Source organism: Phalacrocorax aristotelis, chromosome 18 (assembly GCF_949628215.1).
Source record: "Phalacrocorax aristotelis chromosome 18, bGulAri2.1, whole genome shotgun sequence".
NCBI classification, from domain to species: domain Eukaryota; kingdom Metazoa; phylum Chordata; class Aves; order Suliformes; family Phalacrocoracidae; genus Phalacrocorax; species Phalacrocorax aristotelis.
Window position 1 is genome coordinate 9,399,636 of NC_134293.1, and position 24,167 is coordinate 9,423,802.

At 43.9% G+C, this 24,167-nt stretch overlaps 1 protein-coding gene across 3 annotated transcripts in view; it reads left to right on the forward strand.

Annotated features, from left to right (window-relative positions):
- The first annotated feature begins 930 nt into the window (after window positions 1-930).
- The window catches only part of LOC142066112 (sphingosine-1-phosphate transporter SPNS2-like), a 140,337-nt gene continuing 117,100 nt past the window's right edge, over window positions 931-24,167 (forward strand). For all 3 annotated transcript variants that reach the window (XR_012663608.1, XR_012663609.1, XM_075113141.1), the window contains exon 1: window positions 931-1,382. Coding sequence is in view for 1 of the 3 variants with exons in the window: in XM_075113141.1 (XP_074969242.1) it covers window positions 1,088-1,382 (295 nt within the window). In the remaining 2 variants the exon portion in view is untranslated. The remainder of the gene's footprint in view (window positions 1,383-24,167) is intronic.

A 24,167-nucleotide genomic window follows, 5' to 3' on the forward strand; every position in this document is an offset into this window, starting at 1 on the left:
ACACAGAGGACATTGTACTGTGAGCAACTCAGGTTTCCGCAGAGGTAGGTGACGGGGGTTTTGTTTAAATGCGTATCCCAGAGACAAAGGCTTTAATCATGATGCAGTTTCAGAGGTAAGATCAACAGAGAAATCTGAAATCGTAACCTACTGTTTCTGGACAAGCACACGTTAGCTCTCTAGCGCTCGTTTTATTTCTCTGGCTTTAGTTAGCTTTTGTAGTTTTACTACAGGTACGACAGGCTGGAGCCACTGTTTGTGAACACTTTTATCTCTTTGAAGACTTCTTTTGAAATGAAATTTCTCTTGGCCCTTCTTAGCTCAAAGGTGGAACTTTATAGGGAGCGGGATGAAACTGTTTTCAGCGTGTGTGTGTGGGAACTTTGCAGCAATTCTACTTCCTTTGAAGATGCACGTTGTTCCTGAGCAACTTCTGTGCAACAGGAAAACCATCTGTGGCCGAGCAGGAAGCGGTGAGGTGGGCAGCGCATTCCAGCATGCCCTGACCCTACCTCACGCCGCCCCTGCCCCGACAGCGGTCTTTTTGTGCCTGTAGATGGTTCTGGGAGTTGGAAGCAGGCAAGGAGGTTTTTTTTTTTTTTCCGTACGGATTTGTTCTTAAAACCAGACCTGAGGGTTGGGCCCACGTGCAGTTTACTGCCAGATTCTGCCGGTCGGCGTGCTCCGAGCCGCCGCGCACTGCTGTAGAATACTAAAGCGAGATCGAGGGAACCGAGTGCTTGGTGCCCCCGCGCCGGCAGCGCCGCGGAGCGAGGGGCTCCTCGGTGCCGGCCCTGAGGGGCGGGCGGCGCCCGGACTCAGCGAGGGAGCCCTTCCCGCCGGGGCGCGCGGCGGCCGTTGGGGCGCGGCTGCGCGCCGCCGTGAGGGCGGGGCGGGGCGCGCGGGGCGGAGCCTGCGCCGGGCCCCGCCCCTCCCGGGCAGCTGTCAGAGGCGGCGGCGGCGGCGGCCGGTCCCGCGGGCGGGCGGTCCCGCAAGCAGGCGGTCCCGCGGGATGCGGCGCTGAACGCGCACCGCCGGTCACTCGGCGCGGGCTCCTGCTGCGCCGCGGTTGTCTCCCCCGCAGCTCATGATGTGCCTGGAAAGCGACGGTTCCTCCGGTAGCAGCCCGGGCTGCGGCGGGCGGCTCCGAGCCGGCGACGAGGAGGAGGAGGAAGAGGGCGAGCGGGGCTGCTGCGGCCGGGGAGCCGAGGGCGAGGTGCAGACCCTGTCGGGCAGGATGAACCCGCCGGCGGCCGGCAAGCACCCCGAGCGCCCGCCCGGCCGCCACAAGGCGCCGAGCCTCGGCCGGGCCCGCGTGGCCGCCGCCGGTATCCTCAGCGTGGGCAACGTGCTCAACTACCTGGACCGGTACACGGTGGCAGGTGAGGGCACCCGTCGGCGGCCCTCCCCGGGGTGCCCGGGCGGGGTGCGGCCGCCGCCGCCCGCCCGGTGGGGCCGCCCCGGGGGCGGGGGGTGTGTGTGGGACGGGGGACAGCGGGGCCCGCCGCCGGGCCGCCCCGGGGTGGGGTGGGGGGGCTCCGGTTCGCCGTGGCCGGGCTGGAGCGAGCGGCGCGGGATGCGGGGTGGCCGGCTGCGGCTGGTGCCCGTCGCGCAGCCCCTCCGGTATTGTTCTTTACTTTGGCTGAATTTCATCGCAAATAAAAGGAGGTGTCCTTTGTTTGCCTCGGTGGCGGAGTGAGTGTTCGGTGGGGTTTTTTTAAGCTTTTTTTCGGAAGGGCCTGGTGCCGGGGAGGGCTGCCGGACGCCGAGGACACTTTACGCGATTTTGTGGGCTGATGGGAGAAGCGTTCTTGATCTTAGGACCGGTGTAAATGCTGTGGGTGACAGGTGCAGCTGCTGCCAGAGAAATACAGCCTGCTGTGAAACGGGGGGAATCGAGGAATGCCGTCACTTTTGTTTCCGCGGGTGAAAGCAGCCGCCGAGCAGGTCGGCCCCGCAGCCCGAGGAGCCGGGCTGCCCTTGCGCCGCTGCCCAAGGCGGGTCCCCGCGGCGCGCAGCTCGCAGGCGGCGGGAGCCGCTGCCGGCCGGCGGCGGAGCGGGGCGCGGGAGGGGCAGCGAGGCAGCCGCATTGCACTTTGCAAAGCGGCGCTTTCCCTGAGGTGAACGCTTCGAAATCGTGCCTTCCCCGACGGATGCGCTCTCCCCGCCGTGCTGCGTGAGCGGCGCCCTGCGCCTCGGCGGCGGCGGCTGCTGCGGAGCTCAGCCCCGAAACAAACCTGTGGTGGGACGTTTGCTGTGTAGTCCCTGGAGGGGACTCCTCATTTATTCTTGTCAGGCAGTAGTAGGAGGGAAGAAGATGACTGCTGAACTTTTTCTGATTAGAAATGAAGTAGGCTTGTTGTTATTCGACTGCCTCATGTAATTAAAACATAATACATATTCTGTGTTTGGCAATACTGATAATTTTATCTTCGCAGCTTATAAAGGGGTTTGTGCGTGTATAAATTTTGCTTTATGCATATACATATTTTAATCACTAGGACTCAATGTGATGTTATACAAATGAGTGCATTTGTTCATGCTACATTAAAATAATATACGTTTGTAGGGCAGTGGTAGGGTACAAGGGACATAAATCTAGTCACTGTTGTCAGAATAAGTTGGCCAGGTTGGCTTTGTCTTGTCTGGGGTAGGGAGATGGGGAGGATTAGAAGGAAAACTTAACTGATGCTGTTGTGGCTTTTTGGTTGTTATTTTTAGGCAGGGCTTGCTCCTTCAGGAAATGTAAAGGCCAGTCTTGGGAAGTATCGAGTACTCGGTTGGTAGTCAGTATGTTACAGGAGGAAGACTGAAGATAAAAGCTTGATCTGTTATTACTGAAGGAAATGGTAGTTCGCTCCCTCACCCTCAAATAGGAATCTCTCTAGTAAAGAGATTTACCACAAAGCACCATTCTCCTTTCACGCATGGAAAGTTTCTTCTTCAGGAGGCAACCCCCCTGCTCCCTGCCCCAGCCCCGCGCACTCAGCCTATTTATTTTTTTTGTTTAACAAGCACTATCTTGTTCATCTATTTATTATAGTACTTTCAGCAAGACATCTTATTTTTCTGTCTGCAAGAACAGAACGCATGGGATGCTCTGGCAAGGGAGGGCAAAAGCATTTTCATTTCTGGGAAGGCTGGAAAGTGCCTGACCAAAGAATAAAAATGCCTGCCTACTGTGAGGTAGCATTGCCAGTCCTGGTGCTATGATTGCCAGTGTTCCTAGGATAAGCTCTGGTTTTGCAGTGCCCAGTAACTGCCCTGTGGAACTTACCTGCTGGCTTTCAGCTTGATATCAAAGGTTTAAGATCTCAGACATCAGACTTTCCTTTGGGGACAGAATAAAATTTTGCATGATCCTTTTGTCTTCTCTCAATGGATATTTATTTTTCAAACTGGTGCTCTATAACGTGCTAATCCAAAAAAAATGAATAATTTAAATCCAGTCTAATAGAAGAGTTGTGGTAATAAAAATGATGTGTTTTGAGCTGAAAGCTGACTTTATTATAAAGTCTTCTTTACAAGAAAACTTTGCTTTAATATTTTGAGTCTTAGTGCATACCACATGCTTATGCGATGTGCACTTGCATATGAATCAAGCTAGCACTTTGAATATTTAGCTCACATCTCAAGACAGGTAATAATTAGTGAATACAACTCTTCAGACCTTCAAAGGACATTTCAAATATGAATTGTTGCAGCATCGTAATAAGGGAGTTTAACACTAGCCACAATATGGCAGGGGAAGTAGCATCAGAAGTTATGATTTACCTAAGGCCAGCGAACTGTTGTGAGAACTGGAATTAATTTCTGGTTCCAGCTCTGTGTGAAACAAGTGTTAGAAGAGCAGCAGTACCAATGGAAACTGGTTCCTGAGGATTTGTGTCTCTAGGGTGATCCCTCCTGTGGGTTCTCTGACGTCAAATAAGAGCTGACCTTTGTCATTAACCTTTCTCTTCTTGTCTTATATGAGTCTCTCCTCTACCCAACTATTTTTTTAAATGAAAGTCTTGAGAGCTTTGGGACTTCCTCCTGCTGTCAAATTTATTTGAAAGCCAGGTCAGTGGACTCAAAAGCGATTAGTAGGCAGCTGGCAGACGGACATAAGCAAACAGAAAATCCAGTTTGTGGGCACGATACTACAAGTGCATCTTCTATCTTACTTGGAAACTTGGTTGCAACAATTTTGGTCTTCCTGGTCACAAATGCAAGGATAAAAAAAAAGCAATTATATATATATAGTGTGTGTATATATATATAAAATAAGTATATAGAAGTATATATTATATTTTTAGTTGGCAGGAAAAAAAAGATCATATGTGGAGTGCTGTGTTGCATCTGTAGTTCCCTGGGTATCTCCCGCTGTTTTCTAACGTAACCACGTGGAAGTTAGATAACATGCAACCAGTCAACACAAGGAGATCTTAGGTAATAGCAGGAAAACTCTAGGCTGACCTATGGTACATCTTGCTCCTGAAAGTAAAAAGCAAATGCTTTTGCATTATTAAAAAATAAACAGCAAACACGGTATTTCTTGGCATTTACACTCTGGATACAAAGACATTGTGTATGATGAGTTGTTCTTAGGTGGTCTTTTTTTCAGGTCCAAGAAACAAGGAAGTAGCTGCCTGTTTCCCTAGTTTTGGTTTAATGATGTCCCAGTATAGACTGAATGAATTTAGGATGGTATATGCCTTTTGGTATCTGGGATGTTCCACGGCAGGACTTGAGCGCAGTTTCTGAGACACAGGACGTGTACGGCTTCACCCCTGACGCTAAGTTGCAGCTCTTTTAGGAATGCATGGTGAACTGGCCCTCTGCTGAGGACTGGCCTGCTTCTTACTGTTTAAGTTTCTTCCAATACTTTAAAAATAAAAAGCTGGCACAGTAATCTTTCAATAACGTCCTTATGTTTACAAGAGTTGGAAATTTCCAGTGTGTGTGGGAAGGTTAAAATACAATGATATTGGGAGAAGCTGTCCCAGACAAAAAGCGGGAGTGCCTCTACTGTGGCTCGTCTAAAGAAAAGACTGAAAACTCTGTGCTGAACATTACTGACTTGAAGGGAAGTGATCCTCTGCAATTTTCTTAATAGATCTTTGATCATACTGAAAGCAGTTGCCTGTGGAAAAAGCATTCTTTCAAGAACCGTGATATTTTGCTGCTATTGGGAAAGCAAAGAGAAACTTAGCAGTAACGAAAACTATCATAGAGTACCTGTGAAACTACAGCATTTCAGCCATCTGGTGCTGCTGGGACATACCTTCTTCCTTAATGAAGTTTTGGGGAAAGTCATCTTGCCTTCAGAAGCTTGGAATGTGGCTTCACAATTATGCCATGGATGACCTTTCACTATGGCTGCTGTTGTCGATGGAAATAGTCTTGCTTCATTAGGGTGTTACCTCCACCTTCTAGTTCAGACACTACTTCCTGGCATTTCTGTAGTGCCTTTAATTTAAAGGTAACAATTTAATTAAGCTGGAGAACTACACAGCAAAGTAAATGAGTCTTACTATCCCATTACAGAAGGGGAAACAGAGTTAGTGTTGTCGATTTGCCTGTGGTAATGTAGTTAGTGGCAGAGCCTTGGCTGGTATTTGCTCATCCTTGAGGTTCTCTGTCCCTGTGACAGTGTGCCATAGGCTTTGGTCTGCTGTTTTTGTCCTGTAAATGTCTGGAACTTGCTAATAACCATATTTGTGTTAATTAGCCTCTCATTACAAAACATAGTTGCAAATCAAATACCATTCTTTGAAGATACGTACATGCAAATGATTATTGAAAGTTGAAAGTCAAGTTTGAAACTATGTAGTACAAGCTATAACTGAAGGGTTAGGAAAGGTTCAACACTAACTCTCAAATGCAAAGATGTTCAAGAGTTTATAAGCCAAAACTGCTTCTTTTTTCTTTTTTTCACTTGTGAGTTCACATTTCTGATAGTAATATGTTACCTCATAGCATGTTTCATACTGAACGATCTTTATGCAGTCTGAGATCTCGTATATGTGATGGGATAGAGAGCGCCCCTTATCCCGCTTGTAACAAGACTATGCTCAGTGCTTATTTCAGGGAAGAAACCATTAAGTGGCAGAGCTAAGCTCAACCTAGGACTCAGCTGTGGAAGAAGTGTAATGCTGCAAAATATTAAAAAAGAATATTGACAGAGCCTACTTGAGCCAGGGGTGCCCCAAGCTCACCCATGTGAGAATTTGCAAAAGGACAGCAACGTTTTCCTTGGACCATAGATACCTGTTGCTGGCTCAAGGCGCAAGAAGTGCTGCACTGGGAGCAGGAGCTAGAAGGACTGAGCCTCATGAACTTCAAAAGCAGGCGAAAGAAAGCACTCTGCAGCACGATGACAAGGACTGTGTAGTACCATCTAGTTCTCTAACATCGTGTTTTCTCTGTGTGATGGGCTTTATTGCACAGTCAGCTGCTTCCTGTTTGCCGGTTCTTACGTGAGTTGGCAGGATTTGTTTCAGAGTATTTTACATTTTGAGCGAAGTCTTTAATCATAGTATTTTTCTTCCTTGTGATATAGGTTTGCCAGATAGTTACTATCTGTGTTATTATGTGCAGATTTTCCTGTTTGACTCTGAGATCCTCTTTCATGCATGTTGATTAATTTTTATCCCCAAAGCATCCAAGTCACCACAGTTAGTGAATGGGGGCTTTATTACATGGAGTTAAGATCCTCATAAATATTGAGTGTGTTATTAAGAATAATGTGATGATCATAACTAGTCCCTAGATCTTGGAGCCTGTCAATATCAGGGGCTGTGCAGAAAAGCTTCTCTGGTCAGAAGTGTGGGAATTCTATAGTCATTCCTTCATGACTTTTCAGATACCGTGCCAAGCTGTAGTAGGGTTGAATTCCATCAGTCAACTTGTTTTCAGTTGCTCCTGTTTATTACACGTTTATTCTTTATTGCTTCTGGTAGACCACACCAGAAGCAAATAAGCTCCCCATTAGTAGCATGGTGGGCTACTAAGTTCAATAGATGTTGTTAAAAGCTGGTGACTTTCCCCTGATATGAAATCCCATAGCTCTCGCTTGGGCTTTCAAGTGCTGAGGAACTTGCGATCAAAAGGTGATGTTATAATGTCTCACCTGAATCAAACAAGGTTTGTAAAGGTCTTGAGTTTCCTTACAACTGTTAGTAAAGGCTCATGGTGCCTACTCAGGAGATTCAATGGGAAGCCATAATTTTATTTTACAGATATAAATTAGGAAATTCAGAGATCAGAACTCTTGCCGAGTTGCTTGTTTGCTTCATCATTGCTTTTTGTGTATTATAGACCAGGACATCATTGTACAGCTTCTACTGAGTCAGATGGTGCACCCAAGGTACTTACCATCCATGTATATCAGGAGGCATCAGAGAGCTGTATGCCGTGGGTGGGAGGGGGTCTGAAGGAGACAAGAGACAGTATTGGTTAGTGTAAGGAGCCCCAGGACATTAGCAGATATGACTTATTTCATAGGCTGCATAGGCAAAGGAGGAATTTGAGGGAAGACAGTGGTAGCTTTCAGCAAGTGGTTACAGACAGCATCTACCAAACATGACGAGCATCACAGGAGAAAGAAAGCATGAAGGTGTCCATTGGAAACGGATGGTGGAGGATGACACCCTTTGCTGGTTGAGAGCATTTTCTGGAAATTGGCGCTGTGGATGTAGGGTGATGAGTGTTCTAGGAAAAAGATAATGTATGTTCAAAATGAGTTCTCAGAAGGACCTGTGAAGTGCCTAAGGGGCCATGGAAGTTAATGGGAGTTGAGCAAAATGGGCTTGGGCGCAGAGCCCAGAGAGGTATAAGTGAGGTGAGCAACTCCTGGTGGTTTCCAGAGAAGTTTGGGTACAGAACATGGCATGGACCTTTTCTGAAAATTGCATTTTTGGTGAACGGGTCTGAAAGTCAAGAAGCAAATCTGAGGCAGGTACAGGCAAAAAAACCAAACCAACCAACCAGCCAAAAAACCCCCAAGCAACACCCCAACACCCCCCACCTCCTTCCAAGCCCTTAGTTCTGAGCTCTGCTAGAACCTGCCTTTGAGTTTGGCAATATTAAAATAGTGCACTGCACTATTCATAGACTGGACAAGTACTTTACTTAGAATTGGCATGCACAGTAGGCATCTCATCACATTTTTTTCTTTTTTTGACACATCTGTTTTCATTGTTATTTTGTAGGTGTTTCTGCCTTATGTAACCCAGCTATTTCTGTAGGGTTGCAGGGAAAGGAAGTGAAAGGGAGGGAACGCTAATTTCCATGCTTCTGGTTTCACAGCAGTATAAATAATGAGGAAAGTGAGAATGTGAGGGATCCTGGATGACTAAAGGGATATAGAATCTTTCACTTTTGAGGTCATTGCTTTGGGCCTATTGCCAGTCAGGAGTGGCTGAAGTTGTCTTTTGGAAGGCTCTTGGATGAGCTGTTCAGGACCCCATGGTGGTCTCTTTTATACTCTTCATGATGCTGTGTGTTTCAGGAAAGCCTCCACACAAGATGTGGCTGGGAAGGGCATAGAGGAGTTCTGTCAGGCTGATCCTTCTAGACAGCAATGAAGCATGTCATGAGACCGATGTAGCTGCTCCCACCTATTCTGTACTTCTGTTTTTTGAGGGAATATATATAAATCATTCTTCTCCAGAACTGTTGATCTTCTACCACAACTGAAATGCATAGCGCAATTTTAGCTGAAGGGAGAGCAATACAAAAGAAAAACTCGGCTTTATGCCTTGCCAGACCTAAATTTAGGCTTCAACAATGTGAACATTCGAGGGTTATGTAGTTGGTGAACAATTCTATCTCCTACAGGCTTTTATTTTATTATCTTTAGTACCTGTTCTATGCTTCTGCTGGCGGCCAGCAACTGCAGTGGCTAAACAGAACAGCAGAGGGAAAAGATCAGGGTTATATGGAGAATCGCTGCAGTAGCAGCTTGGAGCTTGCTGGCAGAATGAAAGAACCACATGCTGGAATGAAAATCCTTTTCAGCTTTGGCATGTGATGATGTTTTTTTATTTTAAGGCTGCATTGAACCAAAACTGCAGTAATCCATTTTACTCCTTCAGGCTTCTGCCAATAATTATGTAAATAACAGAACACAGTTAATTATTTGTTTCATAGCTTCCCATTTGCTTTATTCATATCAGAAACATATCATTATTGTCTTAGAACGTGAGCCCTGTGTTCCTGGCAACATGGAAAACAACAAGAGTGGGTGAACTGACAGAGTCAACAGGACTTCTGTCTGTGTGAAGCCTGCAGGGCTTGAATTAAACCTACCCGAAGGTGAACTTTGATTCATGTGGCTGTCCCGTGCTTTGATGTTCTGTTCTCTCTGCATGCTCTCATTTCAGAGGAGTGATCCTTTGGGAGAGTGTGCCAGCAAAGCAGTACAGATCTGAGAGGGGGGTCTTGCCCTGTTGTTGGTTTGCAGTTTTCACTTCTTTCTGCCTCTCACTTCTGTACTTCATGATTTGTGTCTGTGTTGTATTGATGGCCGTGGACATTTTGCGTTTATGCTGGCATACGTAGTGGCTTCAGCACAGCTTTGCTGCCAGGTGTGCAGTTCGGGAAGCTTACAAACCACTGTGTGCTCTTGCTGTATGCCTCTTCAGTGAGACTTTTCATTTGAAAATGTGAGACTGACAGGATTTTTCTTTTCTCCCGTAAGATACTGGATTCTCATTTTTCCATTGCCTTTAGCGTTGGGTGGTTTTCTCCAACAGGCTTGTGCTTGTAAACTTTATCCCAGCGAGACCCAGTGTGGCTTGGCTGTCCTGAGCAGCACGAGTTAAATAATTTGATCAGCTATCCAGGCAGCTATCCAGGCTTCAGTAACTGAGCAGGTTAGCGTGTGAAACGTTGGTTATGGGACACTGAGTTGGGGCTTCTTAAGCACTTTGGGGCAGGGGCTAATTTTGTGCCGTTCCAGGCATACTGTCAGTGCTAAATAATAATTAATATAGAATTGCAACACTATTAATAAATGCTGACTAAGTTATGAAACAAACTATGCAATAAGGGAAAATGATTTCTAATGCACCAGTGTGCCTCAAAGAGTGGTCACTGCCTGTATTGGTGAGTTAAGCTATTAGAACTCAAATACTGCTGCAGCAATACTAATGCTAAAACATTTATAACAGTCTTGTTATTTCCCTCTAGCAGCCAGAAATGCTGCCTAACTTTCAGGATAACAATCTTTTATATATTCAGGAAACAAAATACCCAAGGGCCACCTGTGACTGACAGCTACAATGCTCTGATTAAAACTGACAGTTCCTGATCAGATCAGTCTTGGATGTGTTATTTCTTCTCTGATCGGGAAGAGAAGGGGGAGGACAAAGAACCCTGTAATGTGATAGTATTAGGAGCTTTTTTCCCTTTGCAATTTTTGAGGAATTTGTAACTCAGAAGTACCAAACAAGGTGCATGGAAAGGCAAACATTGATTTCTCCTTTATGATTTTCCTATAACAAGATACGGAAAATACTAAGGTAATTGATTTTTGACTATAAAACCAATGTGCTGAGATTCCTGAGCTTCTGATGATCAATTAAGCTATGGTGTTTGGGGCCCTAAAAAGTGTGTGTGTGCACCTTATTCCCAACTGGTATTAAGGGAAGGGAGATAACTTTTTATTTTTCCTAAATGAGAGGAATTCTGGTGGTTTTGTTCATCTGTGCTTGCATACAGACTGCATAAACAATTACACAATCCCTAATGAAAGACCTTGAGTCGCTGGTCAGAACGTGAGGTGGTTGGGTGCTAATCCTGGCTGAAGGTTGGGTACTCACCCACTAGCACTCCACGCAGCGAGTGGTATTTTCTGCCCTTTCCTCCCAACAGCATTTCTTAGCTGTCAAGGGAATAACCAACTTATTTCATTTACCTCTGTATTTGGTTAATCTACTCTTTATATGTATGCAGGTGCTGGATGCTCACGAGCAGTTTGCAACGCTTCCCTAGCACGTACTGCTCTGTGCTTGCCGGCTCTGTGACATACCTTGAACTGTACAGAAGTGCCGAAAAAGCAACAAAATTAATGACTCTGCTTCTCTTGCCTATTTCATTATAGCAGGGTCTTGGTAGAACTGCTAAAATTTAGGGTCACTTGCTATTTCCTTCATAAAACGTGTATTTTTAGGGTGGCAAATTCCTGCTCGGCATAAATGGGTATCACAGTTATTTTGTAAGCCTAGATGTGTGACCAGTTTTGGAAGCTAGTGCACTGTTTTATATGTGCTTTAACACCCATGAAATTGGGTAGACCTTTCACTAATTAAATAAATTTTGGGTCATACTCTTCAAGTTGCTGGAGAAGTGAGGCATCTTTCTAAACTTATGTGTCTCAGCAGTTAGAGTTGCCGTGGAAGGAGAGCAGCTCTTGCTTCTTGGAGCTTATTTCTGTGCAACACATTTGTTGCATCGCTGCATAGTGCCCTTCCAGAGGTTCTTTGTCTCTCATGCCATGCTAAAACACTTTTCCAAGTAGGGTTAAACCTACCTTTGCCCTTAAAGGTGTTCCAGGATGGATGTGATACTAAGGCACATTTTTGGCAGCTATTCAATGTGCAGTGGGTGTATGTCAAGTTATTACAAAGCTACCAAAATTATGAAGTTGGGACTGTGGATTGAGAGGGACTGCAACAGTAGCTGAAGAGCGAGAGGTAAATCACTTTTGGTCTGCATTTCATTGTTCTTGTTAAACTTTTTCCTCATTTGGAAGTGACTCAAAATTAGTAATGCTTCTGTAGTCATATTATGTTCAAAAATATATATTGGTATAAATGTCAAACTCTGTATATCATTGTAAACTTACATTTGCCTCAGAAGTGTACGTTCCAATCACTTGCATTGCTGAAAGCCACTTTACTTAACAAGAATAAATTAGCAGTAGAGCTAATGTTTGAATAAAAACACAACTTCTGTGAGTGGCTGGGTAGAGGTTTCTGTCTGTAAGCGCATGCAATATGATCTGTAATCAGATTTAACCTTCTTAACTATTTAGTCAAGCTCTATTGTACCATCCCTTCACATTTTCTATGTGAATAGGAAATACATTCATCACCATTTAGGAATTACTGGACTTTCTAACTGACCATGTTAGGGTTTGTTCACTCAAAGACTTGTGCAACTGAAGTACTAACGGCTTCAATACCGAGTGGGACAGGTTTCCTACCCAACTGGTATCTGTAGGAAGAGGTTTGTGTATCCAGAAGCAGCCCAGCAGTGGGAGAGTTCAGTTACGACAATCTAGATGAGACATTCAGCCTCCGGTCTCTGTGCAGAGACTGACAGAAAACAACAGGTAGGGTCAGTCATGATGTGGACAACCACTAGTTAGTAGATTTAAATCACTGATCTGATAATTAAGCAGTTCGTGAATGTCATTAATCGAACTTTTGGTTGGCAAACCAATATTTTCCAGCGCTTCAGTTTTCTTGGTAGATAAAAACAAATACATAAAGCTTTTTGCTTGCATGAGTTTGGCTTTAGTGAAGGAAGCTGGTAAGAAGAAAATCTATTAGCAGTACAGTTCTTTCACTGTTTTCAGGGGTCTCTTTTGTTCTGCAGGAGTAAGGTTTGCTTTTTTTATTAATGCCATTGCAATAATACAGAAGATCACTGTTTGCAGCTTCCATTTGAACATGTGGACTCCAGTTGCCTCTGCTAATACAGAGTCGTAAAGACAGGAGACCTAAAATACAGATCTTACAGTCATACAGAAAGTTTCTATTTTAAAAAATAGGTTTGTAAGTATGATGTTTCTAAAATAATTCTGCTCCTTTATAATTACACACTTTAGATATTAATACATATAATTTTGAAAGTATAATTTAGACTTCGGTAGGTAGTGTCACAACAATTTTAAGGTAGGTTTAAAAAAAAATTGTACCAAAATATCTCAACAAGAGCAATTTTCTTATTTAGTGATATTCTTGTGCTTAGTCTGGAGGACCTGATCCTAGACTCTGGTGGCTTTTTTGTTTTGGGATTTTTTTCCCTTTTAACCCAGAATGCAATAGAGTCTGAATTGTCCTGTCTTTTAAAGAAACAGTCCCAGGGCCTTCTGTGAGATTTCAGGGCTAGAGGGAAGCAAGAGCACACTCTGGGTCCTTTCAGCTTACAAGTTACGGTTAGAAAATAGTCTCTTAGCAGCTCCTAAAAAGCCAGGTAGTGAAAGACTTGGTGGTAGGCTGAAAAAGCAGAGCACCTGCAAGTGTTACGGACAGCGTGTCAGTCTGCGTGTGAGTGGTGTGTTCGCACAGAGATTCCAGACTCCCTTGCTCTGAGATGAATTTCTTCTAACAGATTAGTTTCCCTTTAAATCTGGGATAGCATCTTTCCAGTCAAAATTGCTATGCGGCATGTGGTTTGCTGAGGGGAAAGCAAGTAATTTTTTGTCTACCAAAGGATCATGCCATGTCAGCTGTCTTACCCCCCTGTAATTTTGCTGTGGACCACTGTTCAGTGCCCCTGCTGCCGAGCCCGCAGCTGCGTGCGCCCTTTACGTTCAGCATGGGTGCGCAGAGGGTCCTCACTCTGTTTCTTTCCTTCCCTCCCTCCCCCAGGCTTTCACTTGTGTGTAATCAAATTAAACAGTGGCACCAGCCCCAGTGGAGAAGAGCTCCTCTGTTAGAAAGCTGTCTTTCTAGAATTTGCACACAGATTTCATCATTTGCACCTGCCATTGCTGGCTGCTGCTATGACCTTGTGTGCCAGCAGCCTGTGCTGGTAAGTGTTCCCTGTTCCTTCTATCTCAATTAATAGTTTTAAGGACACTCAATTCCTTGCCAGTCTTCTAAAGCTTGTCTTTGTCCATAAACACTCTGCATTATATTTTTACAGGGTCCAGTTGAAGAGTGCTTTCAGCATGTGTAATGAAAGCTAGAAAGGGCCATGTTATGAGGTTTCTGTTAAATAAATAAAGGCAGCAACCCAAATCACCAGCAACTGGTGTCAAGTGATAACTGTGCAAGGATGCTGGGTCATTCAAGACAGTAGCAGTCACTTATGGAACACTGCAGACTTCTATTTGAAACCCATTGTAGGTTGGTAAAGCCTCTTGCTGTTTCTATTCAGATCTTCTGGGCATTGTGCCTTCTCTGGGGTAGAAGGCCGCTCCTTTCCCCGTGCGGGACCCCGTGTGCCGGACACACCTGCCGGAGCAGCTGCGCTTTGCTGAGTCGCGCTGAGGTGTAGCAGCACGCGCGTGTGACATGGCCGCCGGCCTGTGAGGCTTGCCAGGCCTGCCCGCTCTGCGCAAGGCCTTCCGCCATGCTTTCCACTGTCTGATGAGCCCCTTAGGGTCAAACCAACGCTTTTTCAACGTAGAAACTTGAAACCACTGCCTCTGTCCCTATCTACAGGATGCTTCCTTGTGTTACGAAGCCTTCTCATTTGAACATTCTACACTTCAAAGTATTCATTTATTTCAATCCAGAATTCTTTGGTTCAACACAGACTTTGAATCTACTCGCTTTCCATCGCTGAAAATCTTTGAGACAGCATTGTGCAGTGGAGCTTTAAGAGCCCCGCTTAGACTAAGCAGCAAACTGTGGCGTTTGGCTTCCTTTGGTTTCCTTTCCTTTCGTTGCTGCAGCCCCCTCGTCGTGGATAATTTTCATGTGATGTTTTCATTTGGGCAGTGGATGTTGCACATCTCTCTGGTGGGTGTTAGAGGTAACTGTACCCATGGAAGGGTGGACCTCTGTGTCAGAACTGGGGAACGTTGGTGGAATGGAACAGGGCACAGCCTGCCTTGTTACTTCTGTTATTGCACTGTTAAAAACATTAATCTTTTTAGCTGCTAAATATCCCCCGTCGGTGATTGCTAAATGTAGTTACTTATGTACAAGCAAGCTCAAACAATGGAAAATATATGAAATATGAACCCTTTCTTTGTGCTGGGGTGGTAACATTCATCTTGCTTTGGTGAGGAATGTTCACTACACATTTCCGAACATTGTAGTCAGCAGATGAGCTGTTTCCTCCTTCTCCTTCAGGTTTTGGTTTCTCCTTTGGAGACCGTGCTTAGATGGACTGTTAGAGTAATTATCAAAATGAACAGGCATGGTTTTAAAGATGCTGTTCTGTGATTTTATTGTTGTTGAGTGGAGGGGGATGGAAACTGGCTTGGTTCTTGTTCTGTTTTTCCATAGTTCAGTGTATTGACATGTAGATGAGCAAGAGTCACATTGGGAAAGAGCTGCCTTTTAATTCTACGGGTGTCCCCAACCGAGGGAAGACTGAAGAATATAAGGGAACCTCAAAAAAAACAATCCTACAGCTGACAACCTCCTGTCAAGCAGCATATTTGCAAAGACTATGGAAATTGTCATGTTGATACTGAGTTCTGTTTTTGCTGGGTGACTCTGTCAGTCTGTTAAATTGCTGAGAGAAACCTCCTTGTACAGGCACGGGTGTATTTTCACACATCCTAAGGTAATGAGAGTAAATTATAGGGAAACTTCATTCCTAAACAGTTGCTTTGAGCCCAATTTCACGGAAACTTTTAACAAGACAACAAATACAAAACCTTTAAAAAATAAAACCACCCCAAAAACCCAACCAACTTAAAAATAGAGATGAGGTTAAAAGGAGACTGTGTCTAATTTTGTTAGCGTTGTGGCCCTAATTTGTTGCTTCTGGTGACTTGCATTCCTCACAGATTGCTGGTTTGTCTGCAGATCTATAATTCCCACATACTGTAATTTTGCCCTTGGAAACGTTGGCCACTGGCAGCTCTCTCTGAGCTGGAATTCTGAATGTTTTAAACTCCTCAGCCCGTTCCTTTTCTGTTTAATCTAGGTGGAGATGCTTGCCTCTCAGGGAGGACTGAGCAGCTGTCTGTGCTGTGGTGGAAGGCCCTGAGAAGGCAGTGGTGATGAGCAGGGTGCTGGGGTGTGGAAGGCATCCGCTCTATGTGTAACGGCGGCACTTGGATTGCATGTTGGCTGTAGAGAGGTTTGTGGTTTTCGGCAGCAGTGTAACCATCCAGCAGGAGGATGTGCTGGAAAACTGGGCTGTTCTCTTCTAGGACACTTAAAAATGTGAGATCAAGAGGTACCACAGGAAAAATTCTGAGGTGTTTGTTCTGCAAAATCCAAAAATCCCCCCCCCAAATGTGCTCAGTTCTTTAATTCCTATCAGCTAGTGGAAGGGTCAAATACTGCTATGAGCCTTTGGCGGGTTTGAAATCACTAGCTACATACTTTGAGTTTCAGCTAGCACCCAGGCTCTCATTTTAGGCCATACATTTAATTGTTATGTTATAAACTGAAAGAATATATCATTTATTGAAGTCTGAAAACTTGAAATACTGAAAGGAGAGACAGATCTGAGTTGACTTTCATCTGGTTTTTGTAATTTCAGTTGGGTTTCAACCTGGTGGGTTTTTTTTTTGTTGGTTTTTTTTTTTTTTTTAGGAGCCCTAATAAATTAAACTTTAATCTTTTGTTTGCCTTCTACATCAGTTTTATCCTCTGGGCATCCCCTGTTGTTATTCTAACCGTTACTATACTTATAGCCTTAGTATGGACTTCTCAAGTAGGAGGACGTGACAAGTAAATGCAATTAACTGAACTACTCAGATCTTCAAGGGCTTATGAGGTAACCCCTAACCTGTGGATGGAGGTTGGACTTGAAATACAAAGATACTTTAAGCTCCAGATATTTTTACTTTTCTGCTTAGCTCTAAAATTTAGCGAAGTTTTGGCGCTTTCTGAAGCGGTCATGGATGCTTCTTAAACAAATCTGAAATGCCTGCAGGAGGCTTTTTGGTTATACACTTATGTATTATTTCCATATACAGTTGGGAATTGCAATTAAGGACACTGTCGTGTTCTGTGCAGATGAGTAACAACGATGGCTGTCGGGAGAACAGAGCTCTCTGTTTAGCACGTGGATCACCTGTGCCATACCTATATGCGCTAAGTCCTTCACTGGCCTTCCCTTATGTATCATAGGGATCTTGGCTGTTGGCAGCCCTCAACCAGTAAGGCTGACCATTGTTACCTCTGCTTCTGAACACATTAATGGGGTTCTATGTTGTTTGATATGAAGCAGAAGCCTAAGCAGTTTGCAGGGTGCATATGTGGTGCAGGAGCAGCAGTGCTGCAGCGCACTTCTGTGGAGTCCTGATACGGTGAGAGGGAAAACCGTGTTCTGTAATTTTATGAGAGTGTGTAATTTAAGTGAAATGCTTTACTTGATAGGCTGCAACCATTTATTTTTCAAACATGCTGTGAAATGTTAGTAGTGGGTTTGTGTAAAAATGATTGTGAAGGAGGAATGTTTATTTTGGGTGGAAAAGTTTCAGAAAGGAAATGATATTCATATCTCGATCAAAGTTGAGTAATGTGACGTTTTTAAGGAAAATAGTTGGGCTGAAGTCTCTTCATGTTAGTGTGAATGCAGGGCGGTTGCAGAGTGTTTATACTGTACAACTGAGATCAAGATTTTACTACTTCATTTTCCTGTGTTAGAAGGGATAAATGGAAGAAGGAACAAAGAGCTCAAGCTAGGTTTTGGGCACTGCCATGAAGCGTTGCTGTCTATATTACTGCAGAGTCCCCCGGAGTGGGCCCTACTGCAGAAGCGACTGTGCTCTTCCACCCCGCTGCATCCCTGGAAGTGGTGCTGGGAACAGGGCAGCGAAGAGGAAGAGGATGGGGGGGAGGCTCCATCATGTCGGGGGACTTCAGCACGAACACATGACAAACGCAGATGGCCCGTGTTCCAGAGTGACCATCCTGCAGACCTGCTGTGTGCTCTTGGGTAACTGGGCACAGCTTTCCTACCTAGTATAGCAAGGCTGTCTAGCATGTAAGAACTCCTCAGAAATAATTAATACTCACAGTGGTCCTGTTAGTTAATTATTATTAATATCCTAACGTTGTTGGTGATGCTGGTGTCTGCCTTGCGTTTGAGAACTGAGAACAGCAAAGGTATCTTTTTATCTATCTGCTCCAGCTGTTTTCAAGCTGCTAGAAGAACGCTGATGTTCCCCTAGCTGCCTCTTGTTTGGCAAGCGCTTTGCAGTGTGGCAAAGCACCATGCTCCTGCAAATACATGGGCAGTTAATCTGTGAATGAGCTGACCTGCATACCGAATTTCCTTTCACACCTCCTGTTTGCAGCCGATATTAGTGTGTATTAAAACATGAAGCTTTCCCTGCATTATGCTGAGAGCGAGCGTTTGTGCAAAAGGGGGGAGGAGGGTAAGGGCTTTTAAGTAAAAATATGATGATGGATGGCATTTAAATACTTGTACTTTGACAGAAATTGATGATGTAATTCAGAACACATCAATTAATATGAAGGACTTGGAGAGGAAATTGATGCAACTCAGAGCACTTTAGGAGGCTCTGGAACTAGCCTGTATCTAGCTGGAGCAACGGAGGTGTACGTTAGGGCATGTTTCTGCTGAAATAAGATCTGCTTGGTCATTTCTGAAGGCTTACTTGAAATTTGTAGGCAGTAACATGGTTAAATTTGTCTTCTAAAGCAAATTAGTTACGGTTTTCTGCGGGAAAGAGAAAGTAAAGCAGAACCACGCATCCCCCTCTCCCTTCCAGGTGCTCTTGCTCCCCCTGTAACTGTGGCCGTGGTCACACAAGCAGCTGCTTTGGCAGGTGACTTAAGGAGCAGCAGCAAGTGGCTCAGGGCAGAGCAGGGAGGTGGGAATCAGCTGCTGATAAGCAAGGTACTGGGACACTGTAGCAATCACATTGTTGTGGGGGTAAAAAGGCAGGCAAATCATTTGTCCTTGATCAGGCCAGATGGCCGTAGCAGTATTCTGGTTGCGAAGCAAAAGGCAGAGGATTTTATTTACTTCCAGCTTTACGGGTGCAGGGTTTGTTTTGCAGCAGTTACATGAAAAAGAGGGTGCTGAGTTGGTCAGGATAGAAATTTAAATCGTTTAGGTTGGAAAAGATTGAGTCCAACCATTAACCTAACACTGCCGAGGCCACCGCTAAACCATGTCCCTCAGCACCACATCTACAGGTCTTCTAAATACCTCCAGGGATGGTGACAACCCCTTCCTGGGGCAGCCTCTTCCAGTGCTGGACAACTCTTTTGGTGAAGAATTTTTTCCAAATATCCAATGTAAACCTCCCCTGGCACAACTTGAGGCCATTTCCTCTCATCCTATCCAGATACCTGTCAGAGGGACAGAAATGATGTGGTGTTTTCTTGCATTCTCCTTTCCTTTGTGTGTTAACCTGTGGCCTTGTTGTTTTATGTCTAGCAAGCTTTTCATATTAGTAATCATTGTTCTGTTTGCAAAAAAAATAAATAAAAGGGGTGGCTGATGGAAACTTACAGATAATCATTGCCACAACTATGGACACAATAATGAGCAGGCCTTTCCAATTTGCCATGAAACTTAGAAATAAGTACTTTTTGGGCACGATTGAGTTGTGTTATGGGTTTGGAGCCTGTTTTATTCTGTTTGGGGGGTTTTCTGCAAAACTATGCGATTTTTGAAGAGCTTAGTCTTAAAAGAATTCAGTAACTGCAGTAACAGCTGTTTTAAGGAGAGTGCCAAATATCACAAGGGTAAACAAACGCACAGGAGATGGCGGTTCTTAAATCCTACTTCTTAAAAAGTTAGAAGTAATTCTTGTGTTTCTTTAAAAAGCCACAGCATGAGGCAGAGTGTGTGCTGTTGTCGGATGGGAAGATAAAACAAGACAAATGTCTGCTGGTGACTCCAAAAAGATTTGCCTTCTGTAGAGCTTCTGTGAAGCTTCTGCTTTCCTCGCTGAAGTGGGGAGGAGGTTTCTTGTGACTCCATCTACCTTTATTAGCCTCCTTCCTGAAGTCCTACTTCCAAAAGCATAATCTTAACCCTGAAATGGTCCATTTCCCTAAAAATTGCTGTAAAAATAAGTACTTAAAAACTGTACAAGTGTAGAGTTTATTAGAGAGTATGTAGTAGGGAACGAGGAAATCTTTTGCATATATGTTTAAATAGTTCTTGCAGTATGACTGCCATTAGGTTTAGACTATTTTGTTGATGCTGTTGCTCCACCACGGCAGAAATCTCGCTCCAGCTGTGTATGTGAAGGGTGTAAATATCAGAACTAGCAATTTTCTTCAAGCATTTTTTTTTGCATTTGAATGGAGCACAAAAAAGGCATCTGATCTGACAAGCAAAACCTGATGATGGCTCTATGAAAACACTTTTTTGTTTTTGTTTTCAAAGCAATTTCTGCAGTTTTTCTCCACTTTTCTATTGCACAATTTAGCTGAATGGTGATGTATTATGCCTCCAGCACACAGCAGGATCCTTATGTCTATAGATGTTTTATGCAGTCTTGTCTTTTCGCAATATCCTTGGGTGGTGTTCCTGAGGTGAATATTTTCTTTCTCCTCGCCCCCAAGAACTGGTATTAATAATATAAAACTAGGAAATTAAGCAAAAAAGGTAGGAGTAGAATGGAGTATGTCTGCATTTGAGAAATGTCTTCATTGTGTCTAACGCCTGCACCTTCTAACATCTAACATCGTCGGTTGTCCCTGAGTATCTGCAGTCCTTCTCTGGGCCCTTAGAGCATGAGAAGATAGGGAACAGCAGCGGGTGACCCCACCTACAAGGACATGAATATACAGCATTCTCTGAAATTCCAGGTAATTTAAAAGGAATTGCAAGAGATTTCCCTGTCTTTGCCATTTCAGATATCAAGTTGTATTTTCTTACCTTTAGCAGGCACTTGGTAGGAATGTAGCTAGGTGAAGAAAGAAGTTTGAAGTCAGTTCAAGATTGGGTAGGGTTGTGTGTGTATTTTTAAACGCCGATCATATAAAAATCAAACTGCTGATGGTGTTTCTCAACAGAGAGGGAAAGCCCGCTCTATTTGGGTTCAGTTTTAGTGTGCGTGGAGCAGTTCTGAGTCCTCAGTCAGCTTCATCATGAAGTGGGGGCAAAATGAGCAGGAGACAAAACCAAAATCAAATCCATTGCATGGGAATTTGAGTTGACGTCAAAGGCAAGTTTCTTAATTGAGAGAGGAGCAGTCCAGATATTCTAGCAGTAGAAAAAGGGTAACCTGATTTACGGAACAATTTTTTTCTGAATATATATATATATATACACACACACACACCCCCCTTAGTCCTAGTAAATACAGCATTTGAAGATTTGGTTATACTTTAATGCAGAAATCTCTCTTGGTTAAAACAGTGTCTCAAGAAAAGGACAGGTGGTAACTCTGAACTCAAGTTCTGTAGTGAATAAATGGGTGACCGTGGTCCTTCTGGCTATTAGCTGTGATATGTTAGGAGGCTTGTGATTTTCCATGTGTTTGATACATGTCTCACATTTCATGCAACACTGCGATAGGTATTAAAAAGCAGTAGATACGTGATAGGCACTTCTCCAACCATTTTTGTTCCCTGTCCAACTTTTCAAGAACAACCAGCTATGTGACAGTTCCTCAAAATTGCGTCAATTTTCTTGGGGCTCACCAGGTGTCTTCTAAGCATGCCTGGGGTATTTCAAGCAAGGTGTTAATAAAACTAATTTCCTAGGCAGATTGGTGTTCCAAATTTATATGTGCATTAGCACAAATGATTTTCCCCTCAGTAACTTCTACTTTCTATACATTTTTGATCCTTATGAAATTTAAGTCTGTGGCTGGGGACTGCAGGAGGCTGATGAAGTTATGAACAAGACTTTCAAGGTGATCTACTTATGGGTTTTTGTTCCTTGTTAATTACCATTGTTGTAATGAACAGGTGGCTAGTATAGTGAGCAGCAGCACAAAGAGCAGGTTTTCATATTTCAAAGAAATGCATGGCTGGTAAAGAAAGCCTACTGGTTTGTTTCCTTTCCCAAACCACTTGCATTTGGTCCTTTTTCACTTCCACTTTCTCTTAATGTGCCAAACCAGGCAGAGCACAGCAAGTGTGCAGCTTTGCAGTTGTGCACAGATCTCTTTCAACTTGCCACAGAGAGAGGAAGAAATTGGGCAACACAGATGGAATTCTCTTTTGTTTGATTTCCTTCCTTTCATTGCTGCTGTCATGAACATGTGAAAATTACCTCTAGCAAAACACTTAGGCTGAGATATAATCTGCCAAGGGAATTTGGGCATACAGTACCTGCTTAAAATAACAATAAATTAAACAATTGGATGCCATATTCTCAGTGGAGCTTTGAAAGTCTCTGGCTTGAAGTATAATTACAAATACGATTTAAACAATGCCATTTATTTACACAAGCTTGCTATGAGTCATGAATTGCGTCTTTCTAAATTAATGGAAAGATTAATTTTCTCTTGTTTTCATTTCCATCAACCCCTGTACCTTGCGGGGAATACCTCACAGAGTAAATGACTTCTGGGACCCTGTCTGAAAACCATTCCGATGCGGAGGTTGGTGAGGAATGCTGCAGCTCCCTTGGTAAAGTGCGTTGCTCCTGGGAACACCTGGCGTGCCTGTTCAGACCTGCACAGAGCTATCTGCTGGTGTCTGGGTGGCATTCGTGTCTGGCTGTTGGACTGACTTGAAAGCGCCTTCGCTAGCTTGGCATTTGCCTGTTTGGAAATAAAGTTCTTTGTGCTATGGTAGCTTGTGTATCTATCTTGTCAGGTCCTTGTGGATTTACCTACCATCTCTACATGCTATAACGTGTTCAGCAGTGACCTATGTCCATACTAAGGCATGTTCTGCACTTCTATACAGACTAAACTGTCCTTGGTTCAGCACTGAGGGACTGACATAAGCAGAGGTCAGCAGGTGCTCTGCGGCCCAGCTTCCCAGCAGGTATCTTGCAGACCATGTGGGTGCTCAGCCTAGCAGGATTCCAGCCGATGTCACAAGTGGAAGGAATCAAGGCTTTTGGGCATGGCAGGCTTATGCAAGCCTGCTCTCCACCTGCAAAATATATACCCCCGCAGCACAATGCTTAAGGAGTTTCTTTTATCCAAGAATCGCTTAATGTGATAGCACTGATTTTGGTGCTTGGAATTTGCAGTATTTCCTGAATCCTTATTACTGACCACACAGGTACTTTGCAATACTTTCATGAATTAGTTTCAATAATCGGACAGCACTGAGGTGGTTTTTTCCCCCTTTGCCTCAGACTGGCATTGGTTTTTTTATTTCATCTCCCCTATATGATGCAGCATTCCAATGGGCATACAGCTAAGATCCTTTGTTTTCTCCTCAACATCTAAGTAAAGAGTAAATGATCAAAAGGATTGATATGCGTCCTAAAAGAAGTACCTTTAATAACAGACAGAAGTGCAGGACCAAAGAGTGTGGATTACTGTTCAGATTGAGGACTGGGTTGCCTTTTAATTTTAAAACGGATCTTTTCTTTTTCTTCTCTATTCAGTGAGGAGGCCCATTTGCAGGACCCCACCAGGCTGTTTCTTCAAAGGGAGCTCTGCCTCTTATGTTCTGTACAAGTTCAATGGCTAAGCATTTTGTTCCTGACCCCATCTCTTCAGCTATTTAGATATTACTGTGCAAAAGCAGGGTGTGGGTGGGGAGGGAACGACAAATACTCTTTGCTTTATTTCAGTGATAGTCCCTTATGTGCAGCACCTTTGTCCAGTCTTGATTGTCTCTGAAGATTTAACAGTTTTCCACTTCACACGTAAAAACATCCTGAAATAAGGAACGAGTTAGGGACTGTCTATCCCAAAAGTGATGTTTGATTGACCAGCTATGAAACTTAATTTTATTAAACATTATTTCAAGAAATTTTGCTAGGTCCTGTTTTTTACCAGAGTTGAGTGGTGTTTTATCTTACTAGAAGACTGACAGTGTTGAGTAACAGAAATGGGAGTTGTAACTGGCATGGGATAATGCATGCATTTCTGAGTTTATAGATATAGTGAAGTAATACTGCTGATCTGCTTCTGTATAGAAAGCAAAAGGCACTACAGCTGGCATCAGATTTATAATGCATATAGCTGTTCTGAACCAGGAAAGTCACACTGGAATAAAATATGGCACCTATGTTCAAAATAAAGAACTTCAGCAATTCTGGTAAATGAAGATGTGAATTTAAATGGAAGCAGTTTCTTTTAAATGGAGGGTATTATATAAGTAACTCTCTCTAGGTTATTCTTTATTTCCCTCACCCCTTACTGTTTTAATCCGTTGGCCTATTTTGGCCACACTTGAAGAAGGCAG